Source organism: Pygoscelis adeliae, unplaced genomic scaffold (genome assembly GCF_000699105.1).
Source record: "Pygoscelis adeliae isolate BGI_AS28 unplaced genomic scaffold, ASM69910v1 Scaffold7, whole genome shotgun sequence".
In the NCBI taxonomy this organism is placed as follows: domain Eukaryota; kingdom Metazoa; phylum Chordata; class Aves; order Sphenisciformes; family Spheniscidae; genus Pygoscelis; species Pygoscelis adeliae.
In genome coordinates this window covers 758,686-777,158 of record NW_008825268.1, presented here as the reverse complement: position 1 = coordinate 777,158, position 18,473 = coordinate 758,686, and the positions used below count along the sequence as shown (strand labels likewise).

General features: G+C 42.5%; 1 protein-coding gene across 1 annotated transcript in view; it reads right to left on the bottom strand.

Moving 5' to 3' along the window:
* Positions 1-18,473, bottom strand: part of FN1 (fibronectin 1) — a 233,102-nt gene that overhangs the window by 20,891 nt on the left and 193,738 nt on the right. Inside the window, exons 13-25 of the mRNA XM_009329666.1 lie at positions 16,134-16,255; positions 14,755-14,932; positions 14,453-14,629; positions 12,687-12,815; positions 12,483-12,572; positions 11,738-11,932; positions 10,057-10,329; positions 6,554-6,820; positions 4,885-4,979; positions 4,359-4,527; positions 3,967-4,053; positions 3,006-3,197; positions 425-697 (exon numbers count right to left, since the gene is read on the bottom strand). Of these exons, the coding sequence (XP_009327941.1) occupies positions 425-697; positions 3,006-3,197; positions 3,967-4,053; positions 4,359-4,527; positions 4,885-4,979; positions 6,554-6,820; positions 10,057-10,329; positions 11,738-11,932; positions 12,483-12,572; positions 12,687-12,815; positions 14,453-14,629; positions 14,755-14,932; positions 16,134-16,255 (2,247 nt within the window). The remainder of the gene's footprint in view (positions 1-424; positions 698-3,005; positions 3,198-3,966; positions 4,054-4,358; positions 4,528-4,884; positions 4,980-6,553; positions 6,821-10,056; positions 10,330-11,737; positions 11,933-12,482; positions 12,573-12,686; positions 12,816-14,452; positions 14,630-14,754; positions 14,933-16,133; positions 16,256-18,473) is intronic.

The following is an 18,473-nucleotide window of genomic DNA, read 5'->3' as shown; positions in this document are numbered from 1 at the left end:
GCCACCACTGAAACGGACTGCTGGAAGCTCAAATAGTTATCAAGGCTGGAGGGTGTCTGCTGAACTGCTCCGCTCTTTGGCACTCTTATTTTGGGGAAATCACAGTTTAAAGGTCTGGTGAACATACAGCTCATGGTTTCAGGCTCTTGATTCCAACTGGATCCCGGAAATCTGAATAGCAGAAGGTGAATGAGCCTGGCAAGCCTGCACCCATACACAGTATTAAAATGCCTCAAATCAGAAAACCGAGCAGCGCATATCCATCCCCAGCTGCCATTTAGAGAAAGGCGTGAACTGGGTCCATCTGGCTTCCCCCCAGCAAGTGGCATCGATTCCTCTTTGGACAAAGCCCCGTCAACCTGACAGCCAGTGACAGCATGAAACACCGTCCATGTCACAAAACACGGAAGTTTTCAAAATTCACCCGTTTGCTGTGTCAGAGTGGTAGGGGCGCTCTCTCCGCCATTAATGAGTGTGATTACACTGATGTCGTAATCAATGCCCGGCTCCAAGCCTGTGACTGTGTAGTATCCTACTGAGGAGTCCACAAAATCTTCAAAAATAGGGACACTTTCTCCTGCCGCAACTACTGTGATGCGGTAACCAATAATGGTGGAGGCATTTAACGGGGTCCACCTCAGGCCGATGCTTGAGTCAGTTATGTCAACAAAGCTTAGGTCAGTGAGCTGGGGCACCTCTAATGAGTTAAAGAGCAAACGGGAAAGGCAAAGACATACAGAGGCAAAAGAAAGACAAGGGAGAAAAAAGTAGTGTTCATCACTATTAACATTGACAGAACTTTAGAAGCAATTGCGGTGATATGCAGAATTTCTCTTGGGGTTTGGGGTAAAAGGAGGTTTTTTGGTTTGTTTTTTTGGTTTGTTTTTTTCTTTTTATATTGTACCCTTCAATGCAGTCTCCAGCTGCCTCCCTGGGCAGACAGAAGCTGAAACCCCGATCCCCTGAGACAATGCACTTCCACTTTAGACATACAATTTTCAAGAAGGCCTACAAGAGGCACTTAACTTGCAACAAATTTACTTCAGGCAATGATGAGCCATAAAGCTCCATCATTTTCTGATGACAGAAACAGAAAAAACATAACAATTTTTTTTTTTCCAGGTAGAAAACAGGAGATCAAAGTCTATTAACGTATAAATAAAACTACTCCTCTGAAATATTAGTTTATTTACCCTCTAGAACTTTTGTCTTGTTCGAATGCTAAGTCCAACTTTTATCGTTGGGATCATAAAAATATCAACCCCTTTCAAGGGGCTAAATCAGCCTACACCCTCAGCTGGTGAGAACCATCACAAAGCTTCAGGGTGGATCATCCACTACCTGAACTATTTACACTGAACCTGGGAAAAAGTCTCAAATCCCTGTAATGGCCTTGAGGATCTGGCCCAGAATTCCTCAAGTTCTACTTACCACTAACTAACTGCTGCAATATATGTGCTAAAAACAGACGATACGGAACAGTGAGTAATAAAACACTTTCTTGGAAAGATGGCAAATGGTTAAAAATGACCTTTAGCTGGTTAAATATTCTGTAAGAGCGACAATATCCCCATATTCAGAGGTTATGCCCAGCACATGATGTGGCCAAGAGGCTGACTCGATTTGTTGGCTAAGTTGCAAGAATCTCAGAACTGAGCCACTGCATAAAGATCATCTTCTAGTTTTTGCCTAAGTTTCTGTATGGCAAACAAGCACAGCTGTAACTGTTTTCCCTATGGATATTATTCATATAGAAAGTTGTTCTTTTCCTGTATGTTAGGACCAACAGAAGTGGGCAAGGGGTGGGGAATGTTAGATGCATCTTTAATTGACAATGGCCAAACCCTCAGCTGCTCAAGTCAATAGATTGGTATTGATTTAAGCCACAAGATTTGGCTATGTAACTTTAGTAGGGTGATCCTGAAATCAGTGGGAGTTAATGGATGCTCCTCCTCCCTCAGGATCAGACACCAGGAGGTGAGTCAAAGATGCAGGACTCCGCATCCATTCTGTTGGATCATTACAAGTTAGCTTGAAAAGGAATTATGGGACAGTAATATTGCAAAAGATTGGCTTTGATAACAGTGGTTATGTTCTATTTTAATGTCTTTCTAGGAAAAGACTTATTTTACAGAACAGATGCAAAAAAATGCCAGTTTTCTGTAAAATCATTGTTTATCCACATGGAATGCATGTACCATATCACCTTTAAAGAGCGCTAAAAGCCAGACATACATTCTTAGCTTTCCCCCACCAGAAGATGGTAAAGGGCTAAAGCTATTACTGCTTTAATTATGCAGTATCACAGCATTAGTTCACCCCAGGGCTCATACAGCACTTCAGTGAAGCATGGAAATTTTAAAGCAGTGTTATAAGAGCAAGCAAACACAGTAGCTGGCATCATTTCAGGGCTGAGCAGAAAAAAAAACAAACAAACAAAGCCCTCACAAAGGAAAATGAAATGAAACCATTTGGGGAAATGCATATTAATTTTGCTACTGTGGCTACAAAGGTAGTTTCTGCAGTCAGCATGTAATGTGAGGTGGCACACACCACTTTGTGTCCCAGAAGTGCTAGTGATGGACCTTTCAATCTTGGCTTTCCTCTCCATTGCGCTGAAGAGATCTTCTGCCACCTGCTGCCAAAATTTCTCCTGCGCTCGCTTCCCACTCATACCTCTCCTCATCTACTTCCCATTCCCACCAGCTGTGCTCCAGATGCTGGAGCACTGCAGGGCCAGGTTGAATCTCCATTGCTCTTCAGCTCAGTGTAGTGATACAACAGATCCATCTCTTTACCACCATCCTGTTGACAGATAACGTAGGCTGCCCATGCAGAGTAGTACATGGGTATAAAAACTGCTCTATCACATGCTGGCACGTGCCTATTCTGCTTCTAAGTCTAAGCCCTCCGCCATCAGGCTAATAGGAGTTCTGCAATGTAGAGCTCTCAGGCTCAGCAATTTGACTTCAAGTAGCTAAAACTGCTGCTCATCCTTTCATTACCTTGTGTGATGGTTTCAGAGATGGGGATACTCTCCTGGTCGTCCTTGACTGAATAAACGCTGACGTTGTACTCCACTCCAGGGTTTAGGTTTTCAAAGGTACAAGTGGTCTGGTCTGCACCTACTACTTCCTCCAAGGTAGAGCCCTGCTGCCCATTGGTAGCAGCAGTGGTCACTCGGTACCCACTGATGCCTGAAATACAGACATACAAGTATGCAGTAATCTCATGCTGTATTGATCTACATCAGGCGTCAGTATAAACAACTGAAGCAAACACATTACATTTTACAAGCGATTTTGCCACCCTCAGCACAGCAAGCAAGAGGTTGCTTTGTCAAGCACCCTGAAACGAGCGTCCCAGGAGGTAGCCATGCCCCTCTCACAGCATAGTTTCAGTTCCCTTTGAGACCTTACCAAACTGAAAATCTCATGACATGTCAAGAAAAGACAGATCTACTGACTGAGAGGGGGGTTTTCAAAAGCTTTCAATCCTTGTTTTACGGAAGTCAATTTTACAGCTCCCATCAGCTATTGTTGGAGAAGAGTTCATCTTGAACACTTTCAGATCTTGCATGCTTACTCTCAATGACATGAACTCATTCTTCACTGCCAGCAATCTTTTGGTTCCATTTTGCTTTCCTTCCCTTGGACTCTTTTTTAAACCACTGGGAATATTTGAAAAAATCCTTCAAATACCTAAACCAGCTGAAATATTTAAACACATTCATACTCCAAAATAGCATTTTACATGGAATGTAAATCATGAAGAGTCCTATGGCAACCTATACTTAACTGAATTATATCCTTGAATATATCTAGAAATATGTACATTTTTCCTTAAATGACTCAACAGCAAGCTTCCTCTCAAAGTCCCCTTAATGAACTGCAAGGCACCGCAGAACAAACATTAGCATTCTGATACAACAGGAGGTTTGAGCATAGTATGAGTTCCCATAGTTACCTGGAGTTGTGCTTCTATCCCAAGAGACTACCAGGATCCCAGTATCAGGATTGGGCTCCAGGCGCAGGTTGGTTGGTGGAGACAATGCTGCAAGCGTTCAGACAAATGGGTCATTTATGGCACTGAGAATCATACTAGGTCCCTCAGCGTCCTTCCTACCCACATTATATCCTCACCCTTCAGAATTAGGTAAAAATATTCTCCTGAAGTTGCGACCCTGCATTGCATAAGCTAGTGTTACTGTCACCTATGCATCAAAAAGAAAAACACCTTCCAGACCATGACAGGAGGAAAAGACTAGAACTGACTCCCAGAAGACAGCCATTGATCTGGGGAGCACAGGGGAAGCAAGTGGAAGAAGGAACAATTGTGGAAAAGCAAATGTGTCATACGTGTAGTCACTCTCCTGATGATTGGAGTCTCTCTCTCCTGGCCGTCCATCAGGACTGTGAGGCTGTAGGTGTACTCCACTCCAGGGGTCAGGCCAGATATCACGATGCTGCCAGAATCAGAGATGACCTCCCGAGGAGCCTCTCCACCTTGACTTGGGCGCACACCCAGCTGAAGAGAAGCAGCAAAGTTTGCTTTTTAGTCTCCTATGCTCCTATCCCAGCTAACTACCAGCATCTTGACCTATCATCCAACATGAGTATCATGGGCCCCTATGCTAAACGCCAACTGTTAATCCTGTAACTTGTATTTTAGATGTCCCACTAATGAACTTGACCTGAAGCCCAGAGGACATGCTTGCATTGACCTCTGTGCCCTAGATCTGCCCCCTGTAAGCAGCATGTCTCTTGCACCTCTTTCCTTTGTGCTACTATCTTCAACGCAGACCATAGTAAACAGCTTTAATCTGTCCTCCCTATCACGATGATGCGAGAGGAAAAAGAAACATGGGACTTCAGTTTCCCCTACCTTGAAACCAATCCTTGGGGCAGGTGTCCAGGTGATGACAATAGAAGTCTCAGTCACTTCTGTGTTAAAAGGAGGAACAGAGCCAACAGGCTGATCTGTGAAGTGAATTGACAGAGTTGAAGTCTAGCTGCTGTGATGGCACCAAACAGTTAGAAAACGAGACCTATAGCAGTCCAAATAGCAAGAGGTATGCAATAAGAAGCTGAACTACATTACTTTTGAAAACCCAGTGATTTGGGAGGGATCTGACAGATGACCTCTGTCTGCTGCTGGGGTTGATAGACACAGTATGCAAGTGGTCTAATCTAATCATAGCCAGTGTTTTTGTTGTTCCTGAGGAAAACAAAAATATTGAACTGGGTCTTGTAAGTCCTCTGTGCATCCAACCCCAAGAATTTGGGGAATATTGTTTTTGGCATGATACCTAAAGTGTTCCTCAAAAAGCAGCTTTTTTTCCTTCACCCACCATATACCATTCAATCAGCAGAACACTACACCCTTGTCTGTCATCCAGCTGTCCCAGCTAGGACCATCTTATCCCTCACCAACGTCTTCAACTCTTTCGAAGTCAGCAGAGTTAAAGAGAGCTCAAAGTCAATCTGAGGAATCTGTGGTCTCATTGATATCTGTCAGGAGCATCACACAGAAGCCAAAGCCTTTGTGTACCCCAGAATCAGTCCAAATAACTCCACTGAGTTTTATCTGAATTGACCTCGTTATTAATGAAGAGACTTGGTTTACTAATCTATAGTCTCAAACTGGACTGGTTTCATTCAGATAAGCCAGAATTTGAAGGCAATATTCATGTAAGATATCCAGTCATATCCCAATTGAGAAATATTTATAGAGAAGGCTGTCAACAAAAAGCACCTTGCCAAGGTCAATAGTGTTACTCTGATTAAAAGCTCGAACCCTTATTTTAATTTCACATTGTTCTAAAAGAAACCACGTTCTCTTTTGAAAAGAGGATGTGGTTCTGGGCTTGGATGGCTTTGAATTTTGTTAGTTTGTATGACTGCTTCATCATTATTTAAACAATGAATCTATCTGTTCTTTCTAGAAGCATGTGTGGGTTCTTACAGAACTCCCTTTCCTCCCAAAATTTGCTTAATATTTCTTCCAAGCCAGCAGCCCAAGTACAGATGACCGAAAAAAAAAAAAAAAATGAAAAGTATAGAATGCAATGTTTGTGTCAGTTTCTGTAACTGCAGTTGAGCTGCCTTAGATGGGATGGCTGGGCTTGAGAAATGACTGCCTTCAGCTTTATACAAATGACCGACTAAGTATTTGTTGCACATTTTAATGGAGCTGTTTGCTTTCCTTGATTTGTCATGCCAAAACCAAACAACTGGAAAGATCAAGTAAAATTCAATTTCTTTTTCATTCAGTTAAACAAAAACTGAGGTACCAGTAGTGAGTTTTCCCTTTTGTTTTTAATCACCAAAAAAGTTGAAATATATTTTACTAAAAGCTTTTTGATGCAAATAACTCTCTTTTTCCTGCCACATAGTTCAGAAAGAAGAACAAGGAATATTTCTCAAGCAGTTCTGCTGGAGTGCTACTTCAAAAGGCTTCTTCTGTAAACCAATTCACAATAGCCACTTTCAGCACAAGTTTTGAAGAAGGGCCAGGGCATTAGGGAAGAGGAATGTGTACCTATTATACTTACAAGTTGTGAAGACTCCAGTCTCTCTGGTGCTTTGCAAGTCATCTTTAACTGCCACAAGGTACACGGTGTACTCAGTGCCAGGCTGCAAGTTCCTGAGAAGGTACTTGGTGGCAGAAGGTCCCACATTGTAGGTCCTTGGTTGACCTCCTCTTGTGGGACCTGCAGTCAGCCGGTATCCTGTGATCACAGCACGGGGCCGCGTCCACAACACTAACACTGAATGCTCCGTGGTATTGAGAAATCTCAGGTTGGTGGGGGCATCGAGCTCTGGGGAAGAAAAAGCATAACATGCACCAATTTTCCAGCTGAAACTCTACTTCACCCCTACTTCCAAAGCACGTCCAACACCATGCAAAAAACATGGATGTACAATGAGGTTGTTAAGCCTGTATTTCTCACTTAGGGCACGAGTGTAACAGTACGGAAGAGAGAAGGTAGGGACTATGAGAGAGCTGGAAATATAAGTAAAATAACTATATCCATGCCTCAGTGCCATCCGATAATATGCTGGGCCAGGCAGACCTGCGCATTCTGGGCTGCGCCCATGTGGGTTGCTGCCATATGTGCCATCCCATGGGGAAGTCAGGCTAACGGCTGAGGCGAGACAGATGAACCCAACCGCACTCAGGAATTTCAATAGTTTCTCATGAATACTGAGCATTCTTTAAAAATCAGCTCAGTTTAGACTTGTCAGCATAAGCACGGAAACCTAACTTTAGCCCTTTTTTGTTAAAAAGATTTATTCTTTTAAATCTTTGCCCAGTCCTACTCCCTGCCCTCTCAAAATCTCTTCCCAAAACAAAACACCCCCACTTTGTCATTTTAATGTAAAAATAAATAACAGTCAGCGACTTTCTGCAGAAAACCAGTTCCTAGATCTACTTAAAAATAATCACACTGTGGAACTGACTATACAACAATTCTAAGCATGCTCATCTCTCCCATGGGACTCATACAACGGCTCTTATCAGGCTTCCTTCCCTTTTTATCACTACCTCTGGGAAGCTGCTGAGACTGATAACCCAGAAAACTACATAAACAAGAGGCTGAAGCAACACAGCTTCTTCAGCACTGCACTGAAGTCCAATGAATGGCAGAGATGTCACTACCTTTGGCTGAGACAAGATGAGGCCCAGAGGGGGAACGACACTTAAGCGATTTGCCCCCACAGCACGCAGGGTAGCACCGGCTGCAGTGAAGAGTTTATAGTGTCTACATGGCAAGTTTCCCCACCTTTTCTAGGGCCCAATTATAAGTTGAAATTAAAAGCAGTGAGGAGACGTTCCAGCAATGCTCTTTTTTGATGGCAAATGCTTTTTTCTCCCTTAGTAAATAACATTTTTGTGATAAAAGTTAATGTTTTCATCACTCTCCCAGTGACTCATTGGAAAGCAGTTTTTGTCCTTTTTCTTTTCTCCCCAATTGTTTTCTCCCTTTTTGAAGAAGGAAAGAAAAGGAAGCAAAGACTTCCTTCTTTCACTACTTCCAAAGATGGTGGAGATCTAAAAGACAAAGGATGAGTGTGACCCTCCTTAGGCCCATCTCCAACCCATGGGCTGAGAGTCAGCTTTATCTTTTCTTGGTACTTAATCTGTGCTAAGTCTCATCTGACAAGGACTGTATCTTCCTCTGATTTGTAGCCTACAGTCAGTTCCTTTCTGCACAATTTAATTTGCCAGCTCTTTTAGGCTTTTATCACTTCCTCTCCCCATACTAAAGGAAAAAGGGAAAGATTAAAAAGCCACACACACACTCAGAGTTTATTTGTAGTCTGCTTTTTAACAGAAGGCCAAAAAGAGAATAACATTTACACCGTGGGAAGAGACTTTTGCTGCAGGGTTTTCCTTGGGAACTCTGAATGATTTCTGTTTCCCAGGACTTTCGATTACAGGATGCAATTTATGTGAATACTTTCTGAAACGTGGCTTAGGCAAAGCAGTTAAGCGGATGATCATAGCCTATGGAAAATGATTCCAGACATTTGTAACTAGCCCTGTGCTGTCTGAATCAAATCTCTATGCTCCGATGTCCACTTCTGCATGTGGACTTTCAGAGGGGCTCTACACCCAGCCAAGGCTTCTGAAAACCACCACAAAAAATTACAGATCTAACTGGGAACTGAGCCCTTGCTCTAAATGCTTCCAAGGGAGTTCAGACTCCTAAGTTGCATCCTTGCTTTTGAAAGCCTCACTTGAAAGAGGGTGTTCACACGATCTATGTTACACTCAAATCAGATACCTATGTCAAAGGACAAACATAACGATCCCATTCTCCCTGCATAGTCAAGGGAGATGGTAAGAGGCAGAGGCACTATTCATGGCTCCTAACTTTATAGATGTTAAATAAGTACTATTTTCTCAAACAGCATGGCTATATTCACAGATTATCCCATTTCCTTTCCTTCCCTCTCATCTTTGTAAGAGTTGGGCTGGATTCTCAAAAGTTGCTCTCATTTACTGAAGAGTATCAGAACAGCAGCAGATGTGCACAGCTGAATTTTGGTCCTTTGAATAATGTGACCCAGTCAAAGAACACCACAAACACAGAGTCACCCTTCTATTGCCCAATAAACAGGATCTGTTCAAATGAACCATATCCCAGGTTCTGTCTGATTTGCTTCTCTGGGATCAAGAATGGAGATAACCACTCGAACCCATGCTAAACTCCTCCTCTTCCATCTGAAAGGCTACATCTTGCCCAGCCACTGCTCCTCTCTTCTTTGCACTTCTGCAAAGCAAAAAGCAATGCCTGACATAACGTGTACTTTGCTTGTCATCTTGCCTCACACTGGTGACGTGTTGCACTGCCACTAGATCATTAGCAATCGGGTTCTGAGAGATCCCGCATGACCCTTTCTGAAAAATATATGCTCCCTATGGCTTTTGTCAACAGTCCATTGAGGTCACTGCAAACTAGCTCCCGAGGTTTCACTGAGATGACAGTGAAATTTCTGGGGTGGTGAGACAGCCTGTGGAAAGCCAGGCCTGACCTGGCAAAGCTGAAATGCAATCCTTTTAACGACAAGGCCTGTCCTTACATGTGCATGCAGAACTCCTACTGCTGACAGTGGAGCCAAATAGGTATGTAGCTGTCAGAAACGAGATAGGGATTTTCAGAACAATCTCAGCAAGGCTCCTAAGTCATGCTGAAATTTGCCCTAAGGTATCCTCAAAAAAAAAAAATCACAGGCTGCGATCTGTGCTGTAAGAGAACTGCAGGGCCCATCAATTCTCAGTCAGTAATAAAAAAGTTGAATTCCAGCCATATGAAATTGTTTTAAAGTGCCATGAGTTAAACTCCCATTGGAAAGCCCTGGAGGAGGATAAATCTGCTGAAGAGATCATTGTTTGAGTGAATGAATTGCCAGTCCTGTCATCCTAGTTATGGGATACCTCCTGGGCTATAACTGTGGCGCTTTAAGTGCTCTGTTTATATGTTTCTCTAAGCAACAGAGAAATATGCATTTCAAAAGGTTGAAAAAAGCATGAAGGAAAGACACTTACTGGTGGTTTGCTCTCCAGTCAAAGGTTTGCTCTCCCTGCCTTGGCTCACAGCAAAGATCTTAAAGAGATAGGTTGTTCCTGGGAGCAGGTCAACAACTTCAGCAAAAGAGCTCCTAGTGATAGGCAGTCTCTGGCCATGTTGGCCAGGGCGATTGACAGGGATCACTTCCACTCGATAGCCAGACACTTGGCTCTGTGGTGGGGTCCACATGATGGTGATCTTGATATCAGAAACCTCCACAAACTGCAGATCTTTGGGTGAAGGAACTTCATCTGAAAGCAGAGTGACAGAACGGTGTTAGAGGGAGTCCTTAGCAATTGGCAGGAGAAGCTATAGGTTTACATGGAAGAAAAAAAGTGGATTTTGATTGAACAATGGATAGCCCAAGAATATTTACCAAATTAAAAATGTCATGGTAACCTTACTGTAAACATGTATACGCACATTCCCAGACAATATTCAAGCAGACTACAGTTCAAAATGTCACTACATAGTTTTAAGTATTTTATGCCTTCAGTCGTAGAAGGTATCTTGCTGTCACAGAAGGAGAACTGAAAGACCAGATGTAATATGCTACAGAACTTCAAGTATATGCAGAACCAAAAGCTTGGGGGGAAAAAAAGTACTCCAGGGGTTGGAAACAAGAGCCTCTTTTTAAAATTGAGAGGGTTTTCAAAACCCATGGTATGTTCTGAATGTCTATAATTAACTTAAAATCCATCTTTTATAATTAAACAAGTACAGGGGCTGATCTGGCCTTACTGTAGTCAAAAGACAAAATCCAGTTCCCTCTGTGTTGCTCTACAGTACTGCACCCTTGAATTCCTATGTTCAAATTAACTTCTTCAGATTAGGACTGATACTGCCCTAAGGTTAACCAGTGCACATTTTTGGAAGATACAGATGCCAAACCATAAAATCATTGAGCTGAGTTCATTCCTGGTAAATTCCCATTTGCAAATACGTGCTTGCAACTTGCAAGACCATCAAATTCCACTGTTACCACATCAGATCCCAATTCTTTCACTATCCTTTCTTTTGGTTTGGCTATTCAGCCCAACTGGATACTTTAAGAACCCCGAAACCAGCAGTTTTTCAAATTGTGGGTGCCTCAAGTTTAGATCGTATGGTGTTATTTTGGCACATCAGCCAAAGCTGAGCAGTCTCCCATCCCCGCTGACTGCAATGGAAAATAATGGTTAGGACTGGAAGGGAGAGGGAGGAGTCAGGTGAACAATTTGGATTTGTATTGTGGTGTCTGAGTACATAACCTTAAACATCTGCAGGCCAAGCACTGAGGCAAAATGATTTACCAGGCTCTTCAGAAGATCTCTTAGCAGAATCCCCTTAAGACAACTTAGGAAACTCTGATCTCTCTTTTCCATAGACACAATGCAAGACCAACCTTTTGACTTGCCTGCAGTCTGATCCCTAGGAATTACACCCCTATTAATGCACAGTAGTGGCTTGACTGTGTCAATTCATAAGTGAGTGTGACTTTACTATAGAACTTCAATACCAGTGACATTTACAATTAAAAAACATAACGATGACAAAAATCAGAATTGAGTCCATTTAAGGATTCATTTAGCTAGAGCAATTGTGAGCCTGCATTGTCATTTGGCTCTATGTACTAAAAGAAAACTCAGTGACTGATATCCAGAACATGCTGACCATTACCTGTGCGTGGGACACCTGTGGTTTCCTGTTGGATGAAGATAGGCGTACTCTCCTGATTTTCTTCCACCGCGTAGATGCTGATGTTGTACTGAACACCTGGCATCAAGTCACTAAGTGTTACAGAGGTTGCAGTGTCAGGCAGGTTGAGCTCTGTGCTGCTGCCTTCCACGGAGGGTGTGTAGATAATTCTGTAGCCTAAAGCAAGAGACATATATATATAGTCCTTAGCCACAATTAGTAAGCCAGCACAAGGAATGCTAGAAATGAGAACTAAACTGATCTCCCTACTGAGGTTTCCTAAAAATAGTCCTGAACTTCAATAGGTTCCATGGCTTGCCTTTGCTCACATCCCATCTACAGATTGTGCATTCATAATGCCTTACAAAGCATAACCTGACCTGGATTAGAATATTTCTGAGCTTTGATATGTGGATTTAGGGTCTATACAGTTCTCATGCTTGTTATGGGATGGTCTGGATGACAGATACAAAGAGAAGGTTATGGGGCTTGTTTTTATTTAACCAAGTCCAGAAGGAATTGTTTTGCATCCAGCCTCCTGAATTGCTTGGTTCAGACAGTGAAACCAAGCAAATGCTGAACTACCCATATGCTTTCCAGCTGGTCTCTCAGACCGAGCAGAATTATGCAGTAGCCCTCTGTCCCAGAGTTATACTTCATTTTCTTTTTTACCTAGATTTCAGATTCTACCAATAGTGCAAAATAGGTGCACTCCAATTAGACAAACCTGTGATTGGAGCCTGTGGTCTGCTCCAGCTAATGACAATTGATGTGTCATCTACACTTTCCACAGTGTGATCGGGAGGTGCATCAGGAGCTGTTTAAGGGAATAAACAGAGGAGGACAGCAAGCGTGAGGATAAGAGGTAAAAATTTATTGAGCAAACAATAAAAACAGCTTCCAAAGTGCAGCAACACCCACCCACACATACCTGTAGTCTGTGAAGTAGACAGGATCAGATTCTGCTCTCCTTCTTCAGAGATCTGATAGACATTAACAATATACTTGCGACCAGGAAGCAAGTCAGGGATGTTGACAGAAGTGGCTGTGCTTGGAAGATCTAAGGAAGGCAGGAAAGAAAAAAATGCCTTAGCAATTCTATCTTCTTGCTTTCTCTCCAAATGAAATAATTAAGACCTCTGCTCTAATCTGGGCTGAATCACAGTCTTCCTGCAATAAAACAGCAATTGTTCTGCACTGTGTCTTTAGTGCACATCAGAAAAGTCGTGTGGAGAGTTGGGACAGGTCTCCACACTCAGCAAGCAGACAACAACTAGGACAGCAAGGCTTGATGTGTGATATGGCAGGGCAACTGGAGCAGCAGCCTCCTGCACACTGTTGGCATTTAGCCATCTCAGCTACCCGAGTACTCATTCCATAACCTGACTGTTATATTTTCAATACAGAAATATATGGAAAAATTTCCACATGAATTTTCACATGTGGAAAGACTGACTCATGAGTGGAGAAGAATGACATTATGACGGCTGATGAACTTCTCTCCCCCATCCCTTCTCCCAGGTGTCCACCTACATGCCAGATGTAGGAAATTCCCCATGAAGCAGCTCCTTACTGGCCAGACTGAAGCCAAGCATCTCAAGGGAAACTGGGAATTGCCTTTCAATTTGCCTGTAAACCTCTGTCTGTAGACAGATGAGTTCAGGAGCTGCTTCACAACACAGCTCAGCTGTCTGGGCAGCCAGTGCGCAGACAAGAAAGGTGGTGATAGTGCTGGCAGTCCCAGCCACTTCTGCTCATGAGTACAAGCCTGTGAGTTCAGGGGAGCAACAGTCCAGGGAGAACTATTAGCTCAGATGATTACTGTTCTTTTTCTCATGTTGTTCTTCTATCGTACTCATGTCCAAATAGCTATTATAACCTCAAATCCTTGTGAGATATTGCTATTACCGTTGTTAAGACAGAAAATTAGGAAAAAGAAGTTAAGATGGAATTATGTGTGGTAACACAGGCTCTACAGTAGATGTTGGAAAGTGGGTTCAATTCCTAGGTCTGAGTCCAGTGCCTTTAACCAGCTTCCTGGCTTAGCTAAGTTGTCACATTATCAAAGATGAATAAGATCCGATCCAAACAAAACAACTGACAGAGCGGACTGGAACAGACATCCATGAGATGACAAGTAGCCAAGAGAGGGCATTTGGGAAATATTTCTGTGTGTCCATTCTGATGGAAGGACAAAGGTATAGCAAAGGAAATTAGCCAGGTGGGCAGGTTCAAAAAATAGATTTGGTTGTCTTCTCCTCTGCACTGCTGCTCACTTCAGGATGCTGTGGAAGCTAGTAAATTTACATGATTTCAAAAGGAAAAAAAGACCAGACAAATTCATGGAGCTGAAAAGAATAAATATATCTACCCACAGTTATTACAAATCCACCACCCCTGGCTCAGGGAGTCTTCCTCTGCAGGATCCTGGGACAGTATTCTGAAGGGGTATTGCTATATACTTGCCTTGTTCTCATACTCTTCATTGGACATGAACCTATGGCCATTGATGGAGAAAGGACAATGAACTAAGTGAGCTTTTAATCTGAGCTAGTCCTGCCACTCTCATATCCTAATTGAAGCATACTGAAAGATAGTGAGATCCTCACTATTTACACTAGCTATACTGATTGTCACAGAAAACAGCGATGTACTGTTAACAATGCTTCGGTCTAGTAGACTTAAATATTGTCTCACCAAGATACTGTGGCTCATCGCCCTCCTCGCTCAGCTCATACTCAACACGGAATCCAGAAACTGTGTCAGAAGCAGAAACCCAGGAGACAACAAAGCTGTTGGCTGTGATTTCAGTCACTGACTCTGAAGTAGCAACCATGGGAGGAAGAAGAGTTGTCTCTCCTGAAACAGTGTTGCCTACAAGAGAGAAGAAAGAGAGGTTTAATTAACCATCGCTACTTTTGTGTTAACTGGGATGCACGAAACAAAGACTTAGGTGAAGGAGATTAGGTTTTTCTGGATGCCCTGCTGGTTCAACTTACTTGTCACTGCTGTGGTGCTGGTTGTGGTAAAATCAAAACGGGTGACTTCTTTGTGGCCATATCGCTGAACACTGATGAGCTGTCCTTCATATATCACACCAGGCTTCAGGCCTGAGATGGTGTAGGAGTTCTGGTAGCCAGGGATGGTGGCTTCCTTCCACTGCCTTCCGGAGTTTTTCTGCAAGAACAAGGACACCCAAATAGTGAGAGACTCCCTAGCCTGCTGGCAGAGGTATCTAGTGATACACGTATGCTGCTACACGATTACCAAGCACCGTGATATTCAAACACAGGTGTGACTCAAATGGCTAATGCACAGACAGAGTCAAGTCAAAGGCGATGAGAAAGGAATGCCAGGAAGCATGGTTAATGACATTTTTGGTGATTAAGTTTTACTGGATAAATTGAAAAACAATCTAGCTTTGAACTTTTCCCTTTAAAAGGAGCATTATTTGTAATATATACACTAAACTCATTCCTTTATCAAAAGTGCATGAAGGAATGGCTGGAAAATACGTATTTGAAGGCTGTTCACAATAACACTCTAAGCCATCAGAAAACAATATACAGAAAAGTGCTTCTCTTCTATCCTGTGTTTGAACTCTATGGGAAGCTCTAAAATAATGCTCCATCCTCTGAGGTTTGTACTCCAGTGCTTTAAAGTCCACTTCATTCAGGCCTTGATCCAAGATACACTGAAGTCAGTAAAAAGACTTGAGTGCCTTTAATGGCTTTGGATCAGGGCCTTTATTGTTCTCTTAATAACAGGCAGCATCAAGGTACTAATGTTCTTAATCATTAAGTGGTCTTTTGTGAAGCTGTAACTCAGGGGAACTGTAACACAACTCATCTACGTTGGTTAAAATGAATCATTCCTCAAATATAAAGGAGCCAACAAGCAGTGGTTAACCAGCTTTGGTTTAGACTTTACAGAAGATGGGAGATGACTGTTTATTTAATCCTATGCTAGCTGTTTATATCTTCATATCCTATTCATTTCTACCTCCTCATTAATAGGATAAAATCTATCCCAGTTGTCTCTGGATATGCACATGGTGCTAAACCAATGTTTCTTAGGATGAGGAAGCTTCCACAAGGATTTACATTACTTAAAGTGAAGAAGGATATAAACTTGTCTGCTTACTGTGATAGTGCTTTGGTTAATAAGATACTTCATGAACACAGTGACCAGTAAAGTTTGGGCAGGAAAACATCAAATGTTTATACAGCACTGGTTGTCTTTGATCCTCAGAGTAACTGTTGACTAACTGAATTAGCAACTAAAGTTTGCTGAAATTGTGTCTGGCGCTTCTTTCAGACACAGAAAAAAACAAATAAAATATTTTTGATGAATGAATGATGATGAATGTGGCACTCACCGGCCTCCAGCGCAAAATGTACTTGGTGATGTGAGATCGTTCAGGAGCGTTCCACTGGATGGGGTGGGAGTTTGGCTGATTTGTACTCTCTGTGATGATCACCTGAACAGGCCCAGTTGACCCTGAAAAAAGAATTGCCACTTTTTACATACTGGGGATGCTTTTCTTCTGCCTTTGTTGTGGTGTCATCAAAAAGAAAGAAAGTTGTGTGGCTCAAATACTATTTCTATACATAGAAAATAAGTCATATTGTCTTTCTATCCGTAATGCTTCATTGGTCCTTAGAAAACTGATGAATTAGAATGTATTCTGTGGGGGAGCTAACATGTGCTGTTTGGGTTAATTTCCTGTGAGTTATCAATGAAATAGAAAAACGGAGCGGTCTAGTATAGAAAAAGTCTGCAAAGCAAAGTTATATTGTTCAAAGAGAGGGAGCTTCTCAGCAGCAAACTGCTTTCATCAATTAATATCTTCTGCACTGGGAGCAGGGAAACAGATGAGACATGTCTGCTCAATCCAGGTCTGATCTTGTGGCATGGTGAGGGCAAATTCCTGATCTGATATTGAATACACCCTGCAAAGAGACACTAATCTTTTACTATTTACTAAACTTCTTCATCAGTTGATTTGAAACACTGAATTTTCATGACTCTGTGGAGCACTCCACAGGCAGCGAGGCACGTCTTTCACACACAGACCACACCAGAAGGGCTGGTGGAAGTCTTGAGACAAATCAGGCCCATAAACTCATGAAAATACAAGTTCAGCAGTGCTCTAATGCTTAAGACTACCAATTGCATTTAGCTAGATCAGGCTCAGGTGTATTTTCTCCACAAAGCCCTCTAATCAAGAAGGGAAGTTTTATGATCCTATGGTTCTCCTTTCAGTCCCACCCAGCCCTGCTGGGGAGGTTTCACTGAACACTCAGCAGCACTGTGCTCATGTTAGTTCTCAGAAAATCCCAGCAAAGAGCAGCCTGGAATCTGCAGGGAAGTGTCTTGTTTTAGGTATTAAATACCTTCACCCTCCTTCCACTCCCAACATTTCTAATTATAATTTATTTGGACAACTGTGTAACATACATACCTGCTCCATATTTAACGGGACTTCCAGGCAAACAAACCTGTGCCCACAGGCAGAAAATTTCAAAGCTCACCTAACCCCAAACCTACATTCAGAAACATTAGATTTGGTTTATTTACACATTTTCAGTCACTCTTGTGTCTAAAGAAGCCCAGTGCCCTGGTCTCCAGTCTGGAGGCATGCATATTTCACATAGCTCAGAGAGATGTTTGTTTAAGCAGTCTGACAGGAGTCAATGAAGCTCAGCAAGCCCCAGTAAGAAACTCAGGGGGAAAAAAGTCCAAAGAAGGCCTGCTTCATATTCTTGCCCTCAGTTCGCTGCCCCAAAGAAAGGTAGTCCCTAGTTCTGTCTGCCAAGTGTCCTATTCCCTTGTCTCAGGCTCACTAGCTGTACGGCCATGGATAGAAATGCAGTCTGTTCATTGACAACACTGCTGGGTATAGGCCAGGTTCAATAGGCTGCTGTCGCAAAGACCTTCTATATGATGCACGTGAAGCAAGTCACAGAGAAGAGGTACTCACCTTATTTATGTGAAGCATTTAGTTGCAACAGACTTCAAAAGGGGCTAGTCCCCTTCTACAGCAGTCACCTATATTAAAACCCTCTTTCTGAATGAGCCTCACATTCCCGTTCTTACCTTGCAGGGCACTAAGGGGATAAATACATTGCAGCTACTAAGTGGACAGACACTTCTTAACCTATCTTAATATAAAAGCAGAGAATCAACTCAGCGTTGCAGCTGCTAAATCCAATCTTTATGCAGTTCCTCCATATTTATGCTCAGAGATGGGTTGGGGAACTGATGACTTGAGCATAGTCTTCTCCTCCCAACAGGGAAGCCACAACACAGCCTTAAGATTTCATCTCATTCAGATTCAGACAGTGGTAGTTGCAACCTTAAACAGGAAAGTAGAGTTGTTCCCCTTATCATGTTCTGTTCAGGGAACCGAAACAGAACAAGCCAACAAACAGGCATTGCCTATCCCTATAAAGGTTTCCTGGAACTGACTGAGCAAACAGAAGTTCAAATATTTAATCTCTTCAGGGCACTGATCAGGAAAAATGCTTAATTTTGTGGTGGATTTTGCTTCTGTAATGAGTGGAAAGGAAAGACTACACATGTAAGAGTTTTAAGCAATAGAAACTGAAGGTTGCAGGTGTGATATCACTAAATACCAAGAAGCAATGTAAACCCAGGTTGTTGTGTGAACTGACAGTCATTCTCTAAACTAACCCTGGCCTCAGGAATAGCTGAT